Source organism: Chroicocephalus ridibundus, chromosome 3, assembly GCF_963924245.1.
Source record: "Chroicocephalus ridibundus chromosome 3, bChrRid1.1, whole genome shotgun sequence".
NCBI classification, from domain to species: domain Eukaryota; kingdom Metazoa; phylum Chordata; class Aves; order Charadriiformes; family Laridae; genus Chroicocephalus; species Chroicocephalus ridibundus.
The window spans coordinates 14,643,637-14,665,725 of NC_086286.1; the positions used below are offsets into that span (position 1 = coordinate 14,643,637).

At 40.4% G+C, this 22,089-nt stretch overlaps 1 protein-coding gene across 30 annotated transcripts in view; it reads left to right on the top strand.

The window, feature by feature from the left end:
* NRXN1 (neurexin 1) overlaps positions 1 to 22,089 on the top strand; it is a 710,395-nt gene that overhangs the window by 671,716 nt on the left and 16,590 nt on the right. For 18 of the 30 annotated variants that reach the window (XM_063328064.1, XM_063328076.1, XM_063328068.1 and 15 more), the window contains one exon: positions 17,116 to 17,203. In XM_063328064.1, coding sequence (XP_063184134.1) covers positions 17,116 to 17,203 — 88 coding nt within the window. The remainder of the gene's footprint in view (positions 1 to 17,115; positions 17,204 to 22,089) is intronic. The other 12 variants (XM_063328065.1, XM_063328077.1, XM_063328070.1 and 9 more) reach the window with 1 other exon arrangement.

Consider the following 22,089-nt stretch of genomic DNA (forward strand, 5'->3'; position numbering starts at 1 on the left):
ACAGAAGGGGGAAGGTTCCGAGGTTGTGGAAGAAAAAAGAAACGCATCAGGAAGGTTCAAGTTCAGAGGGTAAAAAAGAGGACTGCATCCCGGGGTACGGTGTAACCGGGGAGGGGGTGTCTCAGCCCTGCAGGGCCCATGCCTCCCTACTCCACAGCTTTCTAGGGAGGGTGTCAGACTCCCTTCTTCTTCTGTGTCAGGGTGTCCCCCGTATTATGGGGTGGGAATTACAGGTAAGTTTTCTAGACGTCTTTTCCCCAGTCAGTAAATCCCCTGGGACCATGTAGATGTCCATATTTCTGTGGCCTATCAAGAGAACTGTACTTTTAAATGTCAACCTCATTGTCTCCTCATCTATTTTTAATGTGGGGAATTGGCTAGGGAAGCTAAAGGGCAGCTCTATACACAACTGCTAATTATTAATACCAGTTACCGCTTGTTTTGTTGTTTGGAGTTTAAAAAAAAAAAAAAGAAATAAAAAAGCTAAGGGTTGACAGGGCAGCTTGTACGTACTGGAAACAAAGCAGGTACTTCCAGGCTGAGCATTAGCATGTGTCAAGTGCGTTTTAGAAAATGGCTTTGCTCTATTACCTGTAAAAATCCTACAGGGAGTGGCGAGCCTACTCCACACATTGATGGATGAGGTTAAGAAGTATGACTTTCCTGTGTGGAAAAGGGCTCGTGGATTTTATTTTGAGGCAAAAAGCCAAAGAGAAATGATTGCATTGCTCGGAGAGTGCTCAGTTATAGATAGTTCTTTTCTAGGATTTCCATCCCCCCAAATATCTGAGTGTAATTTGCATAAGTAGATATTTTATACCTGCTTTAACTCAGACGTTGCTGCAGGAGAAGGCTGGAAAGAACAAAGGAGGGAGGCTGCAACGTTTTCGTTCTGCTGAAGCAAAATATTAAGACATGCTGAAATAGGTGTATATTAAGTCGATAGGCTGCAGATACTGGGAAGACAACGTTAAGGAACTGCCTCACTGTGCATCTGACAGAGTTTAGTGGGAAGTTTTGTCATCTTGGTAAGCAAGTGCAGAACATAGCCAGGTCCCCCGTGGCCTCGTTTTATGTAGGGCACTCACTTTGTACCGTGATGGATCTTTCATTACCAAAGACTTCGCTGTGAAATTAAGCATTATGCACTCCTAGGACCCATCCCGTTCTGGCTGCTGAAGCAGTTTTAAAAGTGTAAGATCAATTAATATAATTAATTGGGGATTAAAGAACAGTAGGTTGAAGAAAGTGCTTCTAGCTGGCTGAGTACATGACTTGAGCACCCCGGAGGGCCTGGTCTGCGGAGGTAGTTTGTCCCTTGTCTGCAAGTTTTATGTTCACGGATTGCTTTGCAAGACTGAACTAGCTTCAAACCTAAACCCTCCCAAAGTCTGGGATACTTTGGCTCGGAGGTTTTGATTTGAGGCCTGAAGCTGCCCCTTAATATCACAGGCATTGCACAATAGCATTTATTTTTAATGAACGTAGCCAGGAAAATTTAGTTTAGCTGAGCAGTGAAGTATTATTAAATGGACAAAATACATGCAAGGGTGAGTCAGATATTTCTGCTTTATCTGCTGCTTGGGCTTTTGAGAATACTTGAACATTGCATTTTCACACCCGTCGTTTATGCTGAATGGTTATAAAATTTTATCTTGATCTAAGTTTTTCTTCCTTTGCTTCCAAATATCAATCTGATCTGAAATAACTGCTATTCAGAGCAGACCCCATTTGAATAATGTGTTATGCACAATAATTCAGAAAGTGTAATTGATTGCTTTTAGAGTATATTTATATCACTTTGACTTCATGGAAAAGAGCAGCTGAAGTATCTAACTGAATGCATAGATATGAAGGGGTTTTGTGAGCATGATTAAATATTAGTAACAGAAACTGTTCTTCCATTCCTAGTTATTGGAAGCGCCTCACTGTAAGTAATATACAAATCTTACTAGGATACAATAAGCATCAGGCAGTTTGTATTCTGGTTATGAACAGCATGCATGAGCTGAGTAGTGGCCTTGAGAGCTAAAATGCGACTGTCACGTTTCCACAAATAATTGCTACAGCAACATTGTCATAATGTCTGAGATCTGCTTCCCTTGGGTTCACACCTGAAAGTTTTCTTTATCGCGAAACAAAATGCCTTCTCGAGTTGAAAATACTGCATAATGGTGAGGGTATTGATGGCTTTTGCAATTATTTTTTTTTTCAAGTGATTAAATTTCAAATGTTGAGAAGCATAATGGAACATTAGGGGAAATCGTTTGCTGTCATACTGTCCATTTATCATGACATTCAACATTGTGTGGCTCCTTCCATACAATTAATCTCTGCAAAGTGGTGTGATCAGGTGAGGAAATTCTCTGTGGGCGGTCTCACCTAACTTGGGGAGTTTTTCCTTCTTTTTGTCTGAGTGCGTAGATGTTACATTAGCGTTCTGTAAAAGTCAATCAAAATAAGGTTTCAGAGTTGTTATTTCTCTCATTTCAAATTGTTGCACATTGTTGCGTCTCTGCTTATTAGGAGCTCTTTGTCTCGAAGCATTGAAATACAGCGTTGCAGATCAGCTTTCTTGAGGGACCCTGATGATGCAGCTCGCATTTATGTAATACTTTCTGAGCAGGTTCTGCATCCCGATTCCTGCTTTGTGCCGTCGGATAAAACTAGCAAGAGATGCCCCGAATGGCAAAGGGTGCATCACGGAGGAGACAAGGAGCACTTGCCCGTTTGGTGTCATAGTGTAAAATATTCATAGGTGCGCGAGGACTATTTTTTCTGCTTGATAGCTGATCCAGGAGGAGAGGGGTTGAACAGGCAGCGCCCGCACTCGCTTCTGTCCCCGCCAAGCAGCTCAAAATCTGTTCCTCCATGTTGAAGTTTATTACGGATATTAAAGTTCATGAAACGTGGGTAATGTTAAGTGAAGAGTATTACTCCATTGTTGTCGTGACGAACAGAGAGCAGCAGATGAAATAGTTTCACCCTGGGTCCTAGCGTGACGCAGTGAAGTCTGAACGATGACTGCGAAAGGTAGGGCGCTGAGGGCAACAGAGAGCTTTGATCATCCGAGCAGGCTAATTAGAAGTCTTTCAGCAGGGAGACAAAGGTGAGCAGAGGTTATAAAAAATGGATATCACAGTGGTATTAGGGAGAAGAGAGAGGTCCCACGCTCCAAAGGACAGACCTCAGGAGAACAGCAGTGGAGGAGGAGGTTGGTTCCCTTGTGTAAGACCAAAGAATACTAAAGAGTGAGAAATCAATGAAGGGCAATGTATGAAGGTAGTTTTTATAGCTTTTCTCAGAAAGCTATAAAAAGAAGAAAATTTAAGATTTTTAGATTTAAGAAAATTTAAGAAATCTGGAGACTCTAGTGATTACATGTTTTTGTAAAGATGTTTAAAAAAAAGGGGGGGGGGGAAGAAAGAAAAAACACCTCCCTGTACTAAGGTGCTGTGCTACGCTGCTGAAGGGCAAGAGGCGGTATCGACGCTTCCTCAGACTCATAAAAGCTTAAGAGACTTGAACACGACCTTTCAACGTCTGTCCAACATGAGGAGTTCAGGGCGTGCTGACAGTGACAAACTGCTTGGCTGCTTGACGTTGAACCAGCGGGAGAAGGACTGAAATAGTGTTATTTGATTCAGATTTTCTCTTATGATGGGCTGCATTGTTTTGGTGGTGCGGTTTCCTCTCCTGACAGCAGTACATAGCTGTTACAGGGCAGAGAGCTAAATCAGAAGAGTTGAGGCGTGGGGGAGATCGCTACGCAGTCAGACACATGGAGCACGTCAGCGTGAGTGTAACGACTTGCCCCTGTAAAGGGTCAGACGCGTCGTGTTGCTGCCATCGCAGGAGTATAGACGAACCGGCGCAGCCTGACCGCTTCCACTCCTCCTGTTGATGCATGGAGTAAAACCACGGGCTGGCTGGAGGTAGCTTACACTGCCCTCCAAAGCTGCGCAGCAAACATCAGGTCTTTTTCCCCAGCAGAAATTTATCCACCTGGGAGTTATACCCGTTATAATTAACTTCATTTATATCACAATAACATTCCCATACAGGCAAGACTGACAGACTCAGGAAGTTTAATTATAGCCTTTCCTGACATAGCATGCCTATTTAGGGAGCCAACTGAATGTCTTAGTTGCGCCAACAAGAACTTCTAGACTCCCATCGGAGTTTGAGCTTGGGTCGAACAAAATCCTTTTTAGTTTTAAAGAGGAAGCGTACACTGTCTTTCTGTTTGCGCTCCAATCAAATGAAATTTCCTTGCTTTTTGCTGTATTTCAACAAATAAAATGATACGGTCTTATGAAAAGAAATTTTAAAAGATAACTTATAGGCTCTTGCCAGAGAATGGAAAGACCTTGTCAAATATAATGCCATACTGAATAACTGGGGTGTGCATGGATGGTTAGTTTCTCACTTTGCATTGGATTTTAATTCTCTGCCCTATTCCTAGTAATTGCTCGTAGCGTAATAATGAAGGTGAAACATCAGACTTCATGTGAGTTATTCTTTTTAACTTAGATTTTTTGGATTACCTTACAGCAGAAATGTCTTTGGAGTATGTCTCAGAAGCGTGCTGTGCTGCGGTCAGAACAGCGAATAGTACATAGCCTTTAACAGATTCAAGATTAAGATAATTCGCTATGGGTTTGGGCTTTCAGTTTTAGACGGTATCACAAAAGCAATGGTGGGCCAAATACACAGCTGAAGTGTGAACATTTTGTTTCTCTGGAACGGTATAGCCTTACACCAGCTGACATTCAAATATGTTGTTATTAATCTGTACCAGCATGTTATTAAAGATGCCATCAGATTCTGCAGGCACAAGGCGTGTGAATTAAGGCTTCACGTCAGACTCGAGTTCTGGCATCCCCTAATTGTTGGGGGTTTGTTCCCTTTCACGCTTACAATTTTCCAAATCAAATGTTTTGCATATGGTTTTCCCTGTTGCTTTAAAAACAAACAGCAGAAACGTATTCCACGTAAGCACCACCACACTGACACCCTGAAGCAGACAGCTGGCACAGCTGGAGCCTGTGGGTCCACCTTGCAGATCTCTGAGGCTGAGATAACAACGATAAGTGAGAGTCTTAGACCTAATGTCCTTTAAGATGATGGATGCTCGTGGACCAGACATCCACAGAGAAGTTGAAATCTTTGCTAGAGTGATTAGCAGATAGCTGCTGGCAGTGGATGGAAAGCTGAAATCTTGGTGCCTGCTCTGATGGCTGCAAACCTGTAATTTTTCCTGCCAGGGGCTGGTCCAGCATCCTTTGTCCTTATCCCAAGCCTCCCCATGCCCATTCTTTTTAGCTCTCCATGTGTCACTTTGCTGATTTACTATAACTGTCTGTCCCCCCATCCTCTCTTCCCTTTGTAGTGGTGTGTGTGTCCCCCACCAACCTTACAGTAAGCAGAGCGTTCCATTTCTCTTCCCAAATCCTCCAGCAGCTTATGTCAGATACCTTTCACATGTTTCTGGCCTTTCATCTCAGTATTCCATCTCGCTGTTGTTCCGAGCCCAATTTCTCTCTCCTTCCTACTCAAGCCTGGCCTGCTCCTCCTCACTGTCCAAATGCCATCGGCACGGACAGCACAGGAGAAATTTGTCTCCCGTGCCTCACTTCCTCTCTTTGGTACTGGAAAACCACAACCTATCCTCTGGAGCAAGACCATATTTTTAAGTCCCAAGCCCAAATGATCTCTTGTGTGAGCTGCAGTTTTTTCTTAGGCTGACACCCTTGGGTAGATTTTCACACATGTGATGAAAAAGGTAGGCTCCTGATTAACAACATGGTTGTAAGAAATGTCTGCATGTAAATAACGTCTCTTGTCTCTTTTCCTCTTTCTCATTTTTGCTTAACTGGTCTGAGAAGTTCCGGAACCGTTTCATTAAAAGTGTGTGTACATGCACATAGACTTATGATTTGATACACCCAGGCTTAAAGAATTACCAGCGGAGTTGGAATGTATCTTTAAATAGCTGATTTGAGAAAACTAAGAGCAATTGCAAACAAGATCTTCAAACTGGAAAACACCGAGTCCTCAGTGTAGGTATCGTACTGTTCTGTGATGTATATTGAATTGACAGCACTAAGGTAGTGGTAGAGATCCAAAAAACACAGGTTTGACCTTCCTCTGCTTTTTGGTGAAAGCGATTATTTAAGAAAATTGAAGCCTGGAAACAATTAATGGTACCTAGGTTCTTGAAGGCTAAATGATGCCATCTGAAGCACGTGCCGCTCCCCCGGCAATCACCTGGAGCATCTCCCAGGCGTGCGAAGCGTTGCTGCTGTCCTGAAGCTTGTTTCTCACCTGAATTTTGAGTGCCCTTTGTTAGACAGTTATGAAATAAAGGCATCATTAACAAACCCAAACACCTCTGTGACAAATGTACACTTTCAGAAACTATCTAATTAACTGTAGCTCCAAAACAGTGGCTTTAATGAAACTCTTATTTTAATTGAAAGGCAATTAGGCACTGTCTCCTTCCAGTGCGTGTGTAGCTAACTCTTGTTAGTGTTAACAAGTTGGACTTGCAGAATTGAAGCTCCGTGGGACACTTCCTGGCCCTGCAAAACTAATAGGTTATTTCCTCCGTACTTTCCCTGGTCCTGCCAACATTGTTTGCGTTTTTAAATTAAAAGATTAAGATAAGGAAACGTGGCAGATTTTTAGTAGTGGAACTCACTGCTTAATACTTGAAAAGGGCGTATTTCAAAGACTGGTTTTTGGGAAGCCAGCTTCAATTTTCCTTTCCCTGCTTTGGGTAAACTTGTGTAACCCAGTGATGCTGGCAGATAAATGCGACAAAGGAGATGACAGTATCTGGGAGGGAACAATGTGCCCTCTTAGCCCCTCCAAAATTTTAAATTGTAGTCTTTATTATAAAAATCAAGCAAGGAAAATGTTGGCAGTGGGACTGGTGCTTGTCTTTCCTTCAGGAAGGGAAAACTAAAGGTTGGGAGAGGGATACCAGCAGATGCTTACCTGCTCTGACTGACTTAAACTAATTTGCCTTGAGTAGAAGACATGCTCAAATGAACTTAGAGAATTTGGTACGGGTAGGTTAGTGTTAAATAGAAGATCCCGTGTTTTCTCTTTATTGTCTCTGTCTCTCACTTGTCTCTCTCTGGGGCAAGATGAGGTCACTGGTTTACCTAAATGACTAAAACGCAGTCTGATAGTTTATGCAGTTTTCTAAGTTTCTTCTAAAATTATTATTTTGTGCTCTGTATTTTGAATCATGATAGGAAAGCTTTTTCCACCCGGAAAATATGGTGATTGAGAACAGAGACTGCTTGTTAGTTGCAGGAAGTATTCCTTGCGAAGGGCTTTTCTTGCCTTCCCCGCTTTTGAGACCAGTAATAAAATTCCCCTGGATATCAGTGGAGCAAGATATTCTTGTGTGGCACAATGTAATAGTTGGGGGTACTCACAGTTAGTAAAACTGGCGGTACTGTGATTGTATAAAAAAGATGGAAGTGGAGTTCTACTTAAGTGCGTTTCTGACTTTGCTGTGTAAGGGGCATTTTCGTAACTAAACGGATCACAGATCCGTAGAACCCCAGGTTGGAAGGGACCTCAAGGATCATCTGGTCCAAACTGCCAAGGCAAAAGCACAGTCTAGACAGGATGTCCCAGCAGCCTGGCCAGCCAGATCTTAAAAGTGTCCAGCGTTGGTTCTAGTCTTTTCTCTAACTTCTTAAGTTTTGCTAAGAATGGTCTTAAACCATGTGATTAAGTTGCAAAAAAATAGCCTATGTTAGCAGCTCACCGGTCAATTAAAAGCAACCCCACTTCCCCAACAAAGACGCAAATAGTCATTTTTGAAGTATTTAATAATGCTGTGCCTGAGTTTTTTGAACTGAATACAAATGCAGTAAGTCTCATATTCCAAAAATTCAGCAATCTCTGTGCACGTGACAGGTTACACAGGAATATAAATTAAAAGGTTTGCTATCACCGTTGTAATGTTGCAGTTTAATAAGCACAGAGTCTCTGGGTTAAAAAGAGAAAGAACCTGCAAAAGTCTCCACTGTGTTTTGTGAGTTCAAAATTAATGGGGACCAAAATGTTTACTTCAGCAAAAGAGATGGCTAAAAATAAAATATCAGAAAACACAAGCATAATGCCCAGAAACATTTTTGTCATAGTTAGAGGCAAAATTATTTTCTTGCCTAGGAGAAATTAATAGGGTTGCATTTCATCAATTACATGCCATTCCATATATTTTAGGCTTAGTGCAAATGTAAAAACAAAACAAAAATCAAACTGCATTTTGTTGTTCTTGTTTTGTGATGAGGAATGGTGTTTATGAGAGAAGAACGTGGATTTTCTGAAGAGAATCTCAGAAGGAAAGTACAAGTGACTTTTAAAGAGTTCACAGATTACCTGTCCTTTGTTCTCAACCTATTTTAGTTACCTGGGGGAAATAAGGGTGGAAAAGGTAAATTGAAGAGAAGCACAGCTTCTTCTGATCAGTATGATCCGTGACAGAAGTATTTGTAAATCACAGAATGAAAATTAGCCAAAAAAATTATTTCTGGAAACAGAAATGTTACACCACTGTGAATCTAGAAGATGAGAGAGAAATAACGTCGATTCATTCATTCTTCATCCAAGCCATGCCTGCTTTAACCAGTGGCACGGTATAAATAATATACTAGGCATTATGCCATTAGGTTCATTAGGATTGGTTTGCTGGCATGTTGTCTATCAATATCTACTTTCAAGGATAAAGCTCAGGTTTGTGTCATGTCTCTTCATCTGTGTTTTTTTCTCCAGGATGACAAACCATTGGGCTAGTTCTGCCTGCAACCTCAAGAGGATTGCTGGGGGCCCTGGGGGCAGAGCAGGCTGGGGGGTCAGCGGGCAGTTCCCAAGGGCAGGGAGAGAGGAGTCCTGAGAGCAGGGATGTGAGCTCCCGTTTTCCATCAGCCCCACTGCAGAAAGGAGGGAGAGGGCAGGATGGAGCAAAGCGAGCAATGTAGACATGCTACAGAGCGCATACATTTGTTAATCCCAGCCAGACATGCCTCCCCAGTATCTCCAGTGGGAGGGACAGAAACAGTTTTGGTCTTTTTGCTGTACCTGTAGTTTTGCATCAATCGCAAGCAAGACCGTGTGATACCATTTTCAGGAAAGATGTCAAATGCGGGCCCGTTCCTCTGGCACCGCCAAACAAATTCAGGTCTTTATCAATGCAAAATGTGCACGATGCTGACATCACTTCTCATGCAAAACATGCCATCGGGTTTTTATGACCTGAGTTGGCCTTGGTGGGAAGGGCGTGAAAGGTGGACAGATCACCCACCCTTCATTGCAGCCAGCATGGTTTTGAAGCACTAGTCCAACGTTCACGGTAAACATCAGTTGTTCCCTTTATAAATAGCGAACCCTGTGCTATAACTTAATCAAACTGCACTTTGTTGTTCTTGTATTTGGATCAAATAATGAAGTAATTACCCCCCAAAAATAAACCTTCTCCTTCCTGCCAAAAACTGAGAAACGGTAACTCCCATCCTTGATCCTCTGTCACCGGGTGGTTGCTGTTTGCTCCGCTTCCAAGGACCACAGCTAGTACGGGATCAGCTTGTTTCAAGAGGAGAAGTCCAAAATAGCCCCTGCTGTTACGCAGTGAGTGTGGTGTTACACATCTCCTTGCAAGGCACTTTGAATGTGGAAGAGTGGCCAGTGAAAAATACGTTGATGGAGATGTGTGCGTTTTCATTAGTTGCCTAACAGGGAGAGAAACAAGGAGGAAAAACAGTGGGTTAATTTTCCAGAAAGCAGCTCCCAAAAAGGTTCGCAAGGGAACAAGAAAAGAGACATTCATAAGTAAAGTGAATATAGACATTGGTTTTGGTCTACATCTGTGAAACTGACATTATTCATATGTTGCAGGGGGTAAAGGACATGAACTGATAGGAGAAGATTTAGATTATTTACTTATTTTAAATTAGTAATGCCTTTATTTTTAAAGATTAATGCAGAGTGCTGCCTGGCTAGCGGTCCACATACAAAGCTGTAGCTTTGCCAGCAGGTGGATTTTCTCAGCTTTGCTTCTGCTTTTTACCAGATGAGATGAGTGGCTCTAAGACTTTGACCAAAACAATTAACTTCAAATTCAGAGCTTAAAGGAAAGCGACGCAGCTTTGTTGACATTATTTTACTATAAATCCTTTTCTCAAATATATTTCCGCTATTTGTGGTAATTTTGCCCATGAGAATTTAGATGTTTGGGAGGAGGAGGGGAGCTGGAGAAGCAATACAAATGCTGCTCTGCATGGAAATAATACTGTGGATTTTAAGGTTGTTTCCTGGAAAGGTAGCCTTTCTGTACTTTACGTAGAGAGCTGGAGGCCAGAAATAAGGTTATTCTGGTGTGCTGTGGGCTGGAGCCACATTCCCATCACTGATGAGGTTCGGGGAGGGAGGCTGGAGGTGGCCTGCAGGGCATCCGAGGCATCATCTTGAGCTTTTTACCTACACCGCAGAGTTTAATTTCTACAACACTCATTTCATTAACTGAAAGGCCTTATTGTGTTTGGTTATTATATCCTAGACGTTTCTTCCGTGAGAGGAGCTTGCTAATCAAGGCTTTTGCTTTCTCCCAGTGTCAAACATTGACCAATTCAAGAAATAACATGATGGTATTAATTAGATGAGAACCAGTTTTGAGGAAGTGTTTCGATTTTCAGTTACTGTATTTTCACATTACAGGGTAATAATATGTCAGCAGTTAATAGAAGATGTAATAAATATTGCGTATGTGCTTGAAATATTAGCATTTTAATATCTGTGTCCAGAAATAACATTTTTCTGTAGCACGGCACCAAGAAAATATTTTGTATGTGGGCGGACGAGCAGTAATTGATGCACATGTACTTGTGTGACCTATAGCAGGTTAAATACAAGTTTGGAGGCGGTTGTCCAAACAGCATGTCATCTAGAGCTGATATTACTGCTAGATCACTGTAGCGTCTTTCCCAGCAAACTGCCTCACGCGACGGGAGGTTATTAACACCAGGGAGAAGCCGGCTGAAGAGTACGACTGATTAACATGACGTACTGGAGTTTCTTTCTACAACTGTCTCAATAACCAGTCCTAGAGATCTGCTTCATACACAGAAAGTTAAATTCAAATTACACAGTCTTGGCTAGAAAATTGCGCGGTTAGTCCCGTCCCCAAAAAAATGAAATTTGTTTTTTTTTTACACGTGAACTCTTTTGTGAGTTTTCACACCCTGTTGGTTTCTACCAGCATTCCCATTGGTTTGGGTTACTTTATTCCTCCCATTAAAAGAAAAACAGGGGAAAAAAGGAATGTATGCGAGGGATTGGTTTTTAGGAGAGTCCCCTGCTGCCTCAGAAGTTCATGTGTCCAGTGCAAAAGCACAAAATGGCTTGTTGGGGCTCCCTTCTGTAAACGTTGCATGAACCGTATTTTTAAAGGACAGTTTGCCACAGCTGATGAAGAAGATTGTAGTATCTATCTGTTGTTTTTCCAAAACCTTGGTTTATACCATAGCTCTAGCTATATACCCTTCTGCTAAGCTGAAGCAGACGTCTGTGCTTAAGTATCAGTTGTAGCTGAATCTTTATCAACTAAATGGCAAATATTTGAATAAGCTCTTTTTTTCAGGAGGAAAAACTAAGTAATGTAAGCAGAGACGATAACCAAGCATTTCAGAAAAGGAGAGTTAGAGGATTAATTTCCTAGTCCTACATCTGAAAGTATGTTTTCAGGCAGTCATTTGTTAACAGTCATTAAATTCTTACCCGTTAATCTTCACATAATCAGGCCTGTTGATATCAACTCCCTTTTATCCTGGCCATCCCCTTTTACCACCTCGTCCCCTTCGCTCTCGTGACCTTACCGTTAATTTCTCACGTTCTTTGTTCCTTCCCCTCCCAACCCAACCATGCTCCATCCTCCCATGCCTTAACAACCGTCGGGCTGTTGGTGCTGCCTGGCTCTTCCTGCGCCGCTCTAGCTGCCCTCACCTCCGTGCTTGGTGGACAGAGTTTTAAATATGCCGAGTTTCCTCGGAAAGGCTTGCAGCCTCGGCAGTGCTCTCCAAGCGCCATCTGTTCGCAGCATCTCCTTGGCCAGTCCCGGGCTCCTGCCTGGCTTTTCTCTGCCGCCTTTCTTCTTGCCTTTCCTCCCTGCCGTCTTGGAGCGTCATTTTGGAGAATTTGCTAGATCAGAGCCTGCGTAACTGCTAGCGCTTATCAGTAGCATCCTCACCTGACCCTTCTTATCCTCTGCTCCCCTCTCTCATGCTCATTTGTCACATCTGGTCCAAAATCAAACTGTAAGCTCCTCAGAGCAGAGTCTTTTCCTTCCATCTGTCTTTAGCACCAAGCACACAATGGTGCCTGGCTGGCAGCTGTAAATAAAAATATTTTTGATTACACAGTTGAAGTTCTCATCTAAAATGATTTAAACAGTAGTCACAGGCGGTTATGCTGTTTATAATTCATATAATAATTTAGGACTGCTAGTTTTTAACTGTTGTGTAATTTGGATTTACTTGCAGTTCCCATGGGATAAAGTGTATTATTGAACAAGAAAGGAATAAACTATATTCAGAGTAGCTGTAGGGTGCTATGATTTAAACGAGAGCTGGTGGAACACTACAGGAGAAAATATGCAGGATCCATTATACTGTTAATGAATGCACAATTCAGATTGGTGATTTAATTTTGAGATCATATTTCTCTGGTACCCTCAGGTACAACAGGCTTCATACATTAAAACTGAATAAGATTGTATGCATTTATGCCCAGTCATGCAAAAACTGAATAATCAAAAAAAAAAATTACTTTCTTGTATTTATTCATTTGCAATTATTTTTTTTTGAAGTCCATAGCATTCAAAGAGCACTGTTAGATGGGCACAACCGTAATAGCTGGTACCAGTTTTGAACCCGTGGTAGTACCCTTTGCGGCAGCTTGGTATTTATCCACAGCTACAGGCTGTCACTGTATTTAAGCCATGACTAGAGCATCACTTTTTGATCTGGCCAGGAGCTTTCTTGAAATAGTCACCGTTTCCTTCCTCAGGCAAGGTGGCAGATTGGTGATATTTTAAACTCTTGGCTAAGAGACAAATCCCGAAGTCCTTTTTGCAAGCAGACCTGACTGATGGAAGCAAGACCAATTCCTGTAGGGGCCACACCCATGAATAATTGTCGGAAACTACATTATGCAGTGGCTTCTAGCTTTACAAAATGTGATTATTTTTTTTTTGAGCCATTTTTTTATAGTGGCACGTTAATCGTAAGCTTTTTCTGCCATCCTTTTTCTGAAATGTGAACAGATATCCAACTTTTTTAAGAAGCCACATATTACAGTGGACTGCATTTTAAGTCATACAACCACATCCGCAGAATGAATCTGAAAAGCTCTGAGCATACACAAAGAAGATGCAATCAAAAGAAATTCTGCCTGGCCTTCCAGGTTGTACACCTGCTATTTTAATATTTTTTTTAATCTCTTACAGCTAGAGTTTCGCTTCTTAAATGAATTTGAACAACTTGCCCAAGAGGCATTCTAATCCGACCGTGTATTATGATGATACCAGTTGGATGTTATCCTATTAGGCACTCGCTGTAAATAAGGGATTTTCCACTGACTTTTAAATCCTTGATTAATGAGAATGCTGGAAGCAGTCTCCTGTAAATTAGCCACAGTGCTAGCAACAATTGCAGTTCGCTTAGGAGAACTGATTTGCTTTAAATCTTCCCATCCAAATTAAAAAGAATAAGGAAAAGATAATGTGCAGTAAGTAAAGCATATAACTCTATCTTGCATTATTTATCTGTACCCCATGGCTGTCTGAGACCCTTAGGTCTAATTCCTGCTCTCTGTTCAGGTGAAGTCCTGTCAGTCAGAGCTCTTCTGGAGAAAGAAGTCTGGTAACTGGCCCAAAGTATTTCTTTAATTTATGTATTCTTTATATTCTCTAGTGTTTTAGCTAATTCTTAATCCCATTTTAAATTGTGTTAAGCAGTCCAATGGCTTTCATTTGTAGCTTGATCACTGCCATCTCACTTGCCTTTCACACCTCCTTTGCCTTTTTTTCTGATAAAAATATGTATGAGTAGCAGGAAAGAGGTACTTGGGTTTGGGGAAAGGGGAGAATGGGGAGGTCATGACACATCCATTAATTGATACTGAGAAAGGAATTCTTCCTGACATGTTTTTGTGAAGAAAACATTTTTCACATCACCTTACCGCTTCCCTTCTTATTCGAATACTTGATTTATTGCTTGCAACAAAATTAGTTTCGTATCTAGTATTGACTTTGAAACATACATTATTTCCTTTAATACACTGAAACATTAACGAGGTCTTTCTTGTCGCGCTATATTCACATTTATTTAAGGTACTGTTCATTTCTGTACCCATAATATACGTGCACTTTTATCAGTCAAGAACATCCCTTTGTTCTTGTAGAAGCGTGAATACTCTTTCCATAGATTGGAATTAGTGTCACTTTATAAAGATAGTTTTGACACTCCCTCTTACAAATAGCTGAGCAAAGTATCTCTTATACATTAAGACACTTAAAAGTGTATGATTTTTCCATAGTTGTTTTCTGGTAATTTTGAATGCAGTGCGAACTGTAAAAAAAGTAGAGTTACTTAAACTCTGACCACACTAACCTATATCAGGGATAATCAGAGACACTGCAATAATTCTGTAACTCCGTATGATCATTTCACCTCAGCTTGCTCAAGATACAAGGGTTACTCATCCACGCGTGTATCAAAGCACCCTTAAACAAAATTCCAGTTAGACCAGTAGATCTCACAGAACATAATTTCCTGCTCTATTATGTATGCATATGGTGCTCTCTGTTTAATGGTATTTGTGTACAATTCCCCAGTGATCAATTGGTAAACGTTCGGTATTGCGGCTGCAAGTCATAAAAGTGTAGTGTCTTCTCCAGTTTTATGAGCAGAAGGGAAAATATGTCATTATGGTTTTACCGACCAAATTGAAACTGTTTGGGAGATGCATGATACTTTTTTGTATGCTTATTAGTACTTTTTTGTACTTACTAGTTGTGGTTTTCACAGCACAGAGTTAACTTTTTATGTGCGGGCTTTATTGGTTACCTAGTTGTTTATTTTTTCTTTATGCTTCAGGAAAAACATAGGTGTTTTTCCACAAAGGGACTGTTACTCATTTTTAAGCTTAAATGTTTGTATTTTGGGGAAAATAAATGGACATTAGAAATTCAAGAGGATGTTGGCAGCTGGCTTTTGTTATAACTCTGTTTTTCTACATGGCAGAAAGAATGGACAACTAGAATACTTTTTTTTTTTGTCTTTTTAAACTCTCCTTGCAAATCTGCCAGCTCATTTTGGCAGCCTTACAGATTTACAGAGTGGTTTCCCCCAGCTATAAATTGCCTCAGTTATAAGGAAAGATCATTTTTGTCATTACGGCGTCAAACTGTGGCATAACATAGCTATTGTCTACAGACTTTTGGTTACCTTCAGCAAGTTACTTCATTCTCTCGTGCCTCAGTCTTCTACTTGTAAAATATAATATTGTTATAATAGGCTTTTCTTTGTTGTGCCTCACATATTAATGAAAGTATTCCTGTATCACTTTCCTGCTTCACAGAAGTGCTGAAAGCATATGTTCATTAATATTCTTGAAGCGTGACAAAGAAAAGCCTATTACTGTAATATGCTTTGCTTTAAAACTTCAGTTAGAATAATAACGATAAACAACATTGGTTAGGCTTTGGTCATAACATTTTTACAGGTTCAGACTGAAACAGATGAAGTAAAACTTTGATGTATTGTAATGTCCCTCTCCTATACTCATGCAACCCTACCTCACTGCCCCAAATAACATTTCACATTTACCAAAATGGGTTGTATCTGTTTGTTGGCACATCTGTCGTACAGGAATCCAAGGATGGCCTTTTGCCTGCTATATCCTTAGCCGCTTGTTTCAATATCATGTAGTCTTCTTATTCTTGCCGTGCATTTCCTTCAGTGAGGTGAACAGAAGCTTGAAATGGACAGTTATGAAATGTCTTGCCCATAGGAAAAGCTTCTTCCTAACCTCATTAGTAATTGCTTGAGAAATGACCAGGAGCATGACAGTTTATATTTCCCTGCTATTATTTCCCCTAATAACTGTGGATGTTCTTATTACATTTCTAAATGACTGTTCTCAGAGGTGGCTTGAACAGAAGGTATTTCATTTTATCAGGTTCAGATTGATTGCCTCGGTGTTTCATTGAATATCGCCTGGTTCTTGCATTGGAAGAAGCGGTAGATAGGAATCCCCACTTTCTTTTCTTCATTGCGTGTTGTATCATACATCCCCTGGTTTGCCTCCTTTGTTTTGATTTATTTGATTTCTTTATGCAAAGAACTGTCCAAGTCCATTTTGGACAGATGTTCCTAGAGCCCCTCGGACCTAAACACAGCACTTGGGAAATACTTCACTTATTTAAGAAAATAGGATGTTTTCACTTACTTAAGAAAACAGGATGATACTTTCTAACACCGCATATATTTATTCTTGTTTTCTTTCCTTGACTTTCTTTTCATTTAATAGTTTTCAACTCAAAGAGATTTATGTTTGTGTCTTTTCCTTTTTTTGGCTCTACATCCAAGAAAGCAAGTGCAATTAATGTAGAAAACACCACTATATTTCTGATAGTTTTAACAGCTGCAGGCAGTTCAATATTTTTATTTGGTTTTTCAATGCTCTCAGTGTTTTCGGCAATATGATAGTAGAGATACTGGAGATAAAGAGGGAAGACTAGTAGCCCCAATATACATATTCTGTCCTTCTACTTTCTATTCTTATTACAAAAAGAATATTAAAATGTTTAAGTGCCTTCACTGGGTATCTAACACAGTTCTAAAAACTGACAAGTGCGAATTGAAAAGCAAAGTCCCATTAATACAGAGTTGGAGAGTGTCACTGTGCCATTAAACATTAAGTCTGGAATGTTCTGAGCCTTGCATAAATCCGAGCAATAAAAGAGATGCCAGTGAGAATCTTGCAACATGTTCAGTCAATTAAAATATATATATTTGACTTTTATTTTCTTTGCAGACCACAGATGACATCCTGGTGGCCTCGGCCGAATGTCCTAGCGATGATGAGGACATCGATCCCTGTGAGCCGAGCTCAGGTGGGTTAGGTTAGTCAACTTTTTTATTACTTTCTTTTATTTCATATTTGCATGCTCCAGTCCCACAGAGTCCCATTTAGCGGGACAGTCCTTTCTTACGTAGCAGGGGGAGAAGTTGAATTGGGGCCTTTCTGTACATGGCAGTGTCAGCAGAGAGGGAGGGTTTGCTATACGTTTTTCAAAGAGAACAGGTGGGAGCACATTGATAGCCATGATCTGAGCAAGGTTATAGCTTGACCGAGGGCCTGAGGCTGGTCTGGGAAGGGCATTCTGGGGCCCCTGCAACTGTGTCGTTGTGATAAAGAAGGGACAACTTAATTTAGGAGAAAGCTCGTGCCTTAAGCATTTCCACCAAATAAGATAAAAGTACAATATTTCAAGTGTCATATTATCTCAGTAGCAGAAGCAGAGTTCATTTTGAATTACTGTTTATGGTATGAAATACCGTATAGGTGGTAAAAACCTGAAGACATCGTATACAGCAGTCTCAAATTTCGAATTGTTTTATGGCTTTTTTCCAAGACAAGACTATTCAGAGCGTTTGTTTCAGTTCCAATTAGAAATGAAGAATTTTTTGCATTCTAGTATTTTCCATGGAACAAAATTTTGTTGTGTTTTGGCCATGTCTTTCCTACTCCCAGTAAGATTTGGTACTAATTTTTCTCTCTGATATAATTTCCCACTTATCTTCATATTCAATTAAATACTACATCCAAATGTAGTATCCAAAAATCCAAATGTTTATCATGGATGTGAAAGGAGTGCAAAACTTCATAACACAATCTGAAGAATTAGGTTACTCTATAACCTTCAGAAAATCCCAGATATGAAATGAACTACTCCTGATTACTTTGCTGGCTTGGGTTAAGTTGTTTTCCTCATATTAAGATGGAATTTCCTGTATTCCAGCTTGTGCCCGTTACCCCTTGCCCTGTCACCGGGCACCACTGAGAAGAGTCTGGCCCCATCCTCTTGACACCCACCCTTTAGATATTTATATGCATTGATGAGATCACCTCTTGGTCTTCTCGTCTCCAGGCTAAACAGACCCAGGTCTCTCAGCCTTTCCTCGTGAGAGAGGTGCTCCATTCCCTTGAAAGCTTTTACCTTTTCTGAGTGAACAGCTTGTGGTGCCAAATATGTCTCTGTTATTCTCTTGAATTCTGTGCTATTGGGTAGCATGCTTGCTGTCGGGTGTTTTAGATAATATGGTAGCCTTTAGTACTTGCTATAACAACTTAATAGTAAAACGATTAAGATAGATTTGTTGTGTGTTACCATATTTCGTTTAAGTAGAAATTAATGACATTTGAGACTGGCCTGTATATCAGTGCAAATCAAAACTAATCAGTGCAAACCTTAGTACAACACCCAAATCGGGGAGCAGGGAATATGTCTACATAGCCTTAAGACAAATGCAATTTTGTTTCAAATGCAGATGCATGGTTCCTTTTTGAAGTCACATAGTCTAACACCCACATGTAAAAATTACTTATTTAAATTTAAGTAAAGGCAGAGATGTTTATGACTTGTCTCAGTGTTTGATGGACCTGCAGGGTGGCATTAGAGCTCTTCCAGGAACCAAGATATTTATAGATTTGATGCGAATACTTTGGAGTTGGTTTCTTTTCCTTTCCAATAAAAGGACTGCAGAGTGTTTTTCAAAATGCCACGAGATGGAACGACCATTCTTAAAACTGAGCAGCAACAGATACACCCACCTTACACATTTTCATATCTCTCGGGAAGACATTTCACTTGCAGAAGTCCCAGACATCATGAGCAAGATATTTAGGAATTGTGATAAGAATTCATTTTTTGAAAGTTTGAAAAGTAATTTCCAGGATTTTTTTCTGCTCCTCCCTTCTCATTTTCAAATTCTTAAGCTTAACAAGACTGTCTTGTCCAGCGCGAGTCAATGCAGTAGGCATTTCATAGGGCTCTGAGCTCATCCATGCCAATTGCATCCGTGCTTTAGTTAACTCGGGCAGTGCTGCTTAGTAGCTAAATTGACATTTATCTACTGTAAATGTGGATAATTTTAATATTTTTTAAAATTTATAAGGCAACTGTAAAACAATACATTAGTTACCTGGCACTAAAAAAATTTCCCAAGTCCTCTTAGAATGCAGCTGATGTATTAGAAATGTGATTGTATTGTCTCAGCCTTACAGCTTGCTGCAAGGCAATGAAATTTCAGAATAGTTCTTCTCTGAGGTTGTTTTGAACTTCAGATCTGGGGCTGCAATGCTTGGTAGTCCTGGAACCACACACAGTCATTCGGCGGGTGGGTGCGGGAATGGGAGGGGTGAAATGAAGCTTTCTGACAGGTTATCATTTCTGTCCAAACTATGGTCCAGAAGGGGAATGTGAATGTTAGTCTTCTTGCAAAACCTTGCCATTAGCTTTACATCCTGGTGTTTAGCTTTCCTATTTTAGCTTTTCACCACCCAGATACGCTTCTCATTTTTGTTTATTTGAGAAAGGTTTTACAGTTTCAGTTTTTGGATCCCAATTGCTACTGCTTTTTAAAAAAAGGAAGGATTGGCACAGGAATTATGTTCTCCATAATCCCAATTGTCTGGATCATTTTATCTGTCATTCTTCACATCAAAATGTCACTTGTCCTCCCACTCTCAACTCTTAAAAGCTATTAATTTGCCTCCCTCTTCATTGGCCTTGTCCTTTTCTCATATTTGAAATAACATGAACCAACAGGGTTACTGAAGTCGCTAACTTCTAGCATATCTGTCTCTCTGTAAGCTGTTTTAGTCTTAGTCACTTAGTCTTATGAATAAGCTTTCTCCATGAATAGTCCAGGAGGCACTGCTCCATCTCAACAATGCTGCAGTCATTTTGATTTGAATTTGAGTTACTCCTAACAGTCGGCTGGAACTTAAAGGAGAAAACCATAGTGTTGTTAGCAGTGACAGATTAATGATTTTTTTTTTCTTTTCATTTGGGATAGGACATGTAAAAGGATATGTCCCTCCATTTAAATTCTTCCCATGGCTCGGTTCAGTTTTTTCCCTGTAACCCTTTTAATGAACCAGAGTTGCTTCTCCACAGCCACTCCTCCACACGCTCACTGATGCTGGTGAAGCTTATGTTTCCTAACAGATGCTTCTAGGAGGCAAAATATATGGTGATCAGGACCACTTTGCTGTTACGTTTTCAATTCAGAGGCCATAGCCTGAGATCCCATTTAGATTTCTTCTCTTGTTCCTAGTGGTCATCAGCAGAAGGATCCACCCCAGCACAAGAGATGATGCTCTCAGGTCAACATTTTTCTAGTAAGAACACATTCAAAGGATGGCCAGAGCCCTTGCAGCCCATGCAGGGCCATAACTGTATGTTTACATGATGATTGCCCATGACATGCCTATTTCTAACCAAAGTTCTCAGCCCAAAATGTGAGCCTATTCAACGAACAGTTTGAATATGGTTAGCCTATATGTCATAGAAAATACCGATTAGCTAGATTTTACTGATTAGCAAGACATGCTTAAAATAGAGCTTCTTTTCTAGGGTAAACATGTTGCAGTTTGTAGTGGCTAACAAGTCTCGGTCTGCCACCACCAGCTTTGCTTTCTGTGCACCTGTCTTCTAAATAATAAATGGAAAGAGGCAATTTGCAACAAATTTCATACGGGACATAAAAACGTAGACCAGATTAGGAGCTGCTAAGCAGCAATCCCATCAACTTGTCTGGAACATAAAGTCACAAAAATTATAATTGCAGATTTCATTGTGGTACACAAACTGCTAAATGTGCCGTAATGGGATGAAGTCATAACAAATTTATTAGCATGCAAAACTTAGTCAACATATTTTGTTTGCGTTATTTTTTGTATAGTAAGGCAACACGTATTGCTTTCACAATCTCTCCATATTCCCCTCTCCTACTCTAAATACTAATAACAACATGAAGAATGATGACGACGATGATAATAATAATAATTATTATTATTATTATTTATGTTTCCTCAGCTTCATGTCACAGAGGAAATAATAAAGCCTTTTCATTTTGTAGACAAGTTATGAAAAATGTTAGTGGAAACCTAGCCAAAAAAAAAGGCCCTGGGATGTTTTACTAATTTTACGTGAAGAGTTTTATAAAACTGCGGATGGACAAATTGCCATTCTGCGCATCAGAACTGCCGTTCCAGCCTTTCCTGAGCTCTGTACAGGGCTCTGATTTCTGCTGAGTTTCAGTGAGCATTTGTGCTACACAGCTTATTTGTTCCTGTTACACTGGGCTGGTATTTTATTTGTTAGCTATTATCTAGCCACTTCTGTAGCTATTGAAATGTTCCAAAACATGGAGAGGTCCAAACTGGGTCAAAGGAAGTGAAATCATTGAATTTAATGGCAGGGAAATCTAGACCAGGGAAAAAGCCTTAGTGTTTTTAGCATACACACAAACAAGTTGGGTTTTTTCTGCAAATTACAGTTAAATCCTTCTTAAACTCGGGATTTGGCAAAGGTTTAAGTTAGAAATGAGGTTCAAAACCTCTCCTGATGGCCCAGCAGAAATGGGGTGGATAGAAGTTTTAGCAGTCTTAAAATGAGAATATATGGTATTCACTGGCCTTGGAAGCTTTAACAGAAGGCAGCTTTCAAAGTGAAAAACTGGTCTTGAAGAAACACAATTTTTTGAGGTCCAACCGAGTGTCTTTTTACCAACAGAAGTTCACACGTTGCAACCATATAAAATACATCATCATTTCTTGATCTGTGTTTGTCTCGCAGCTGTTGGATTCCGTGTGCCAGAACAGTGTTAGATTGGTATCAGATCTCGTCCTGTAGGGCAATAGGGTAAGAATAGTCAGGAGAGGGTTCAGTGACATATACCAACTGGTACTATTCGTTACCTTTCTTAGCCCTGAGTCTCA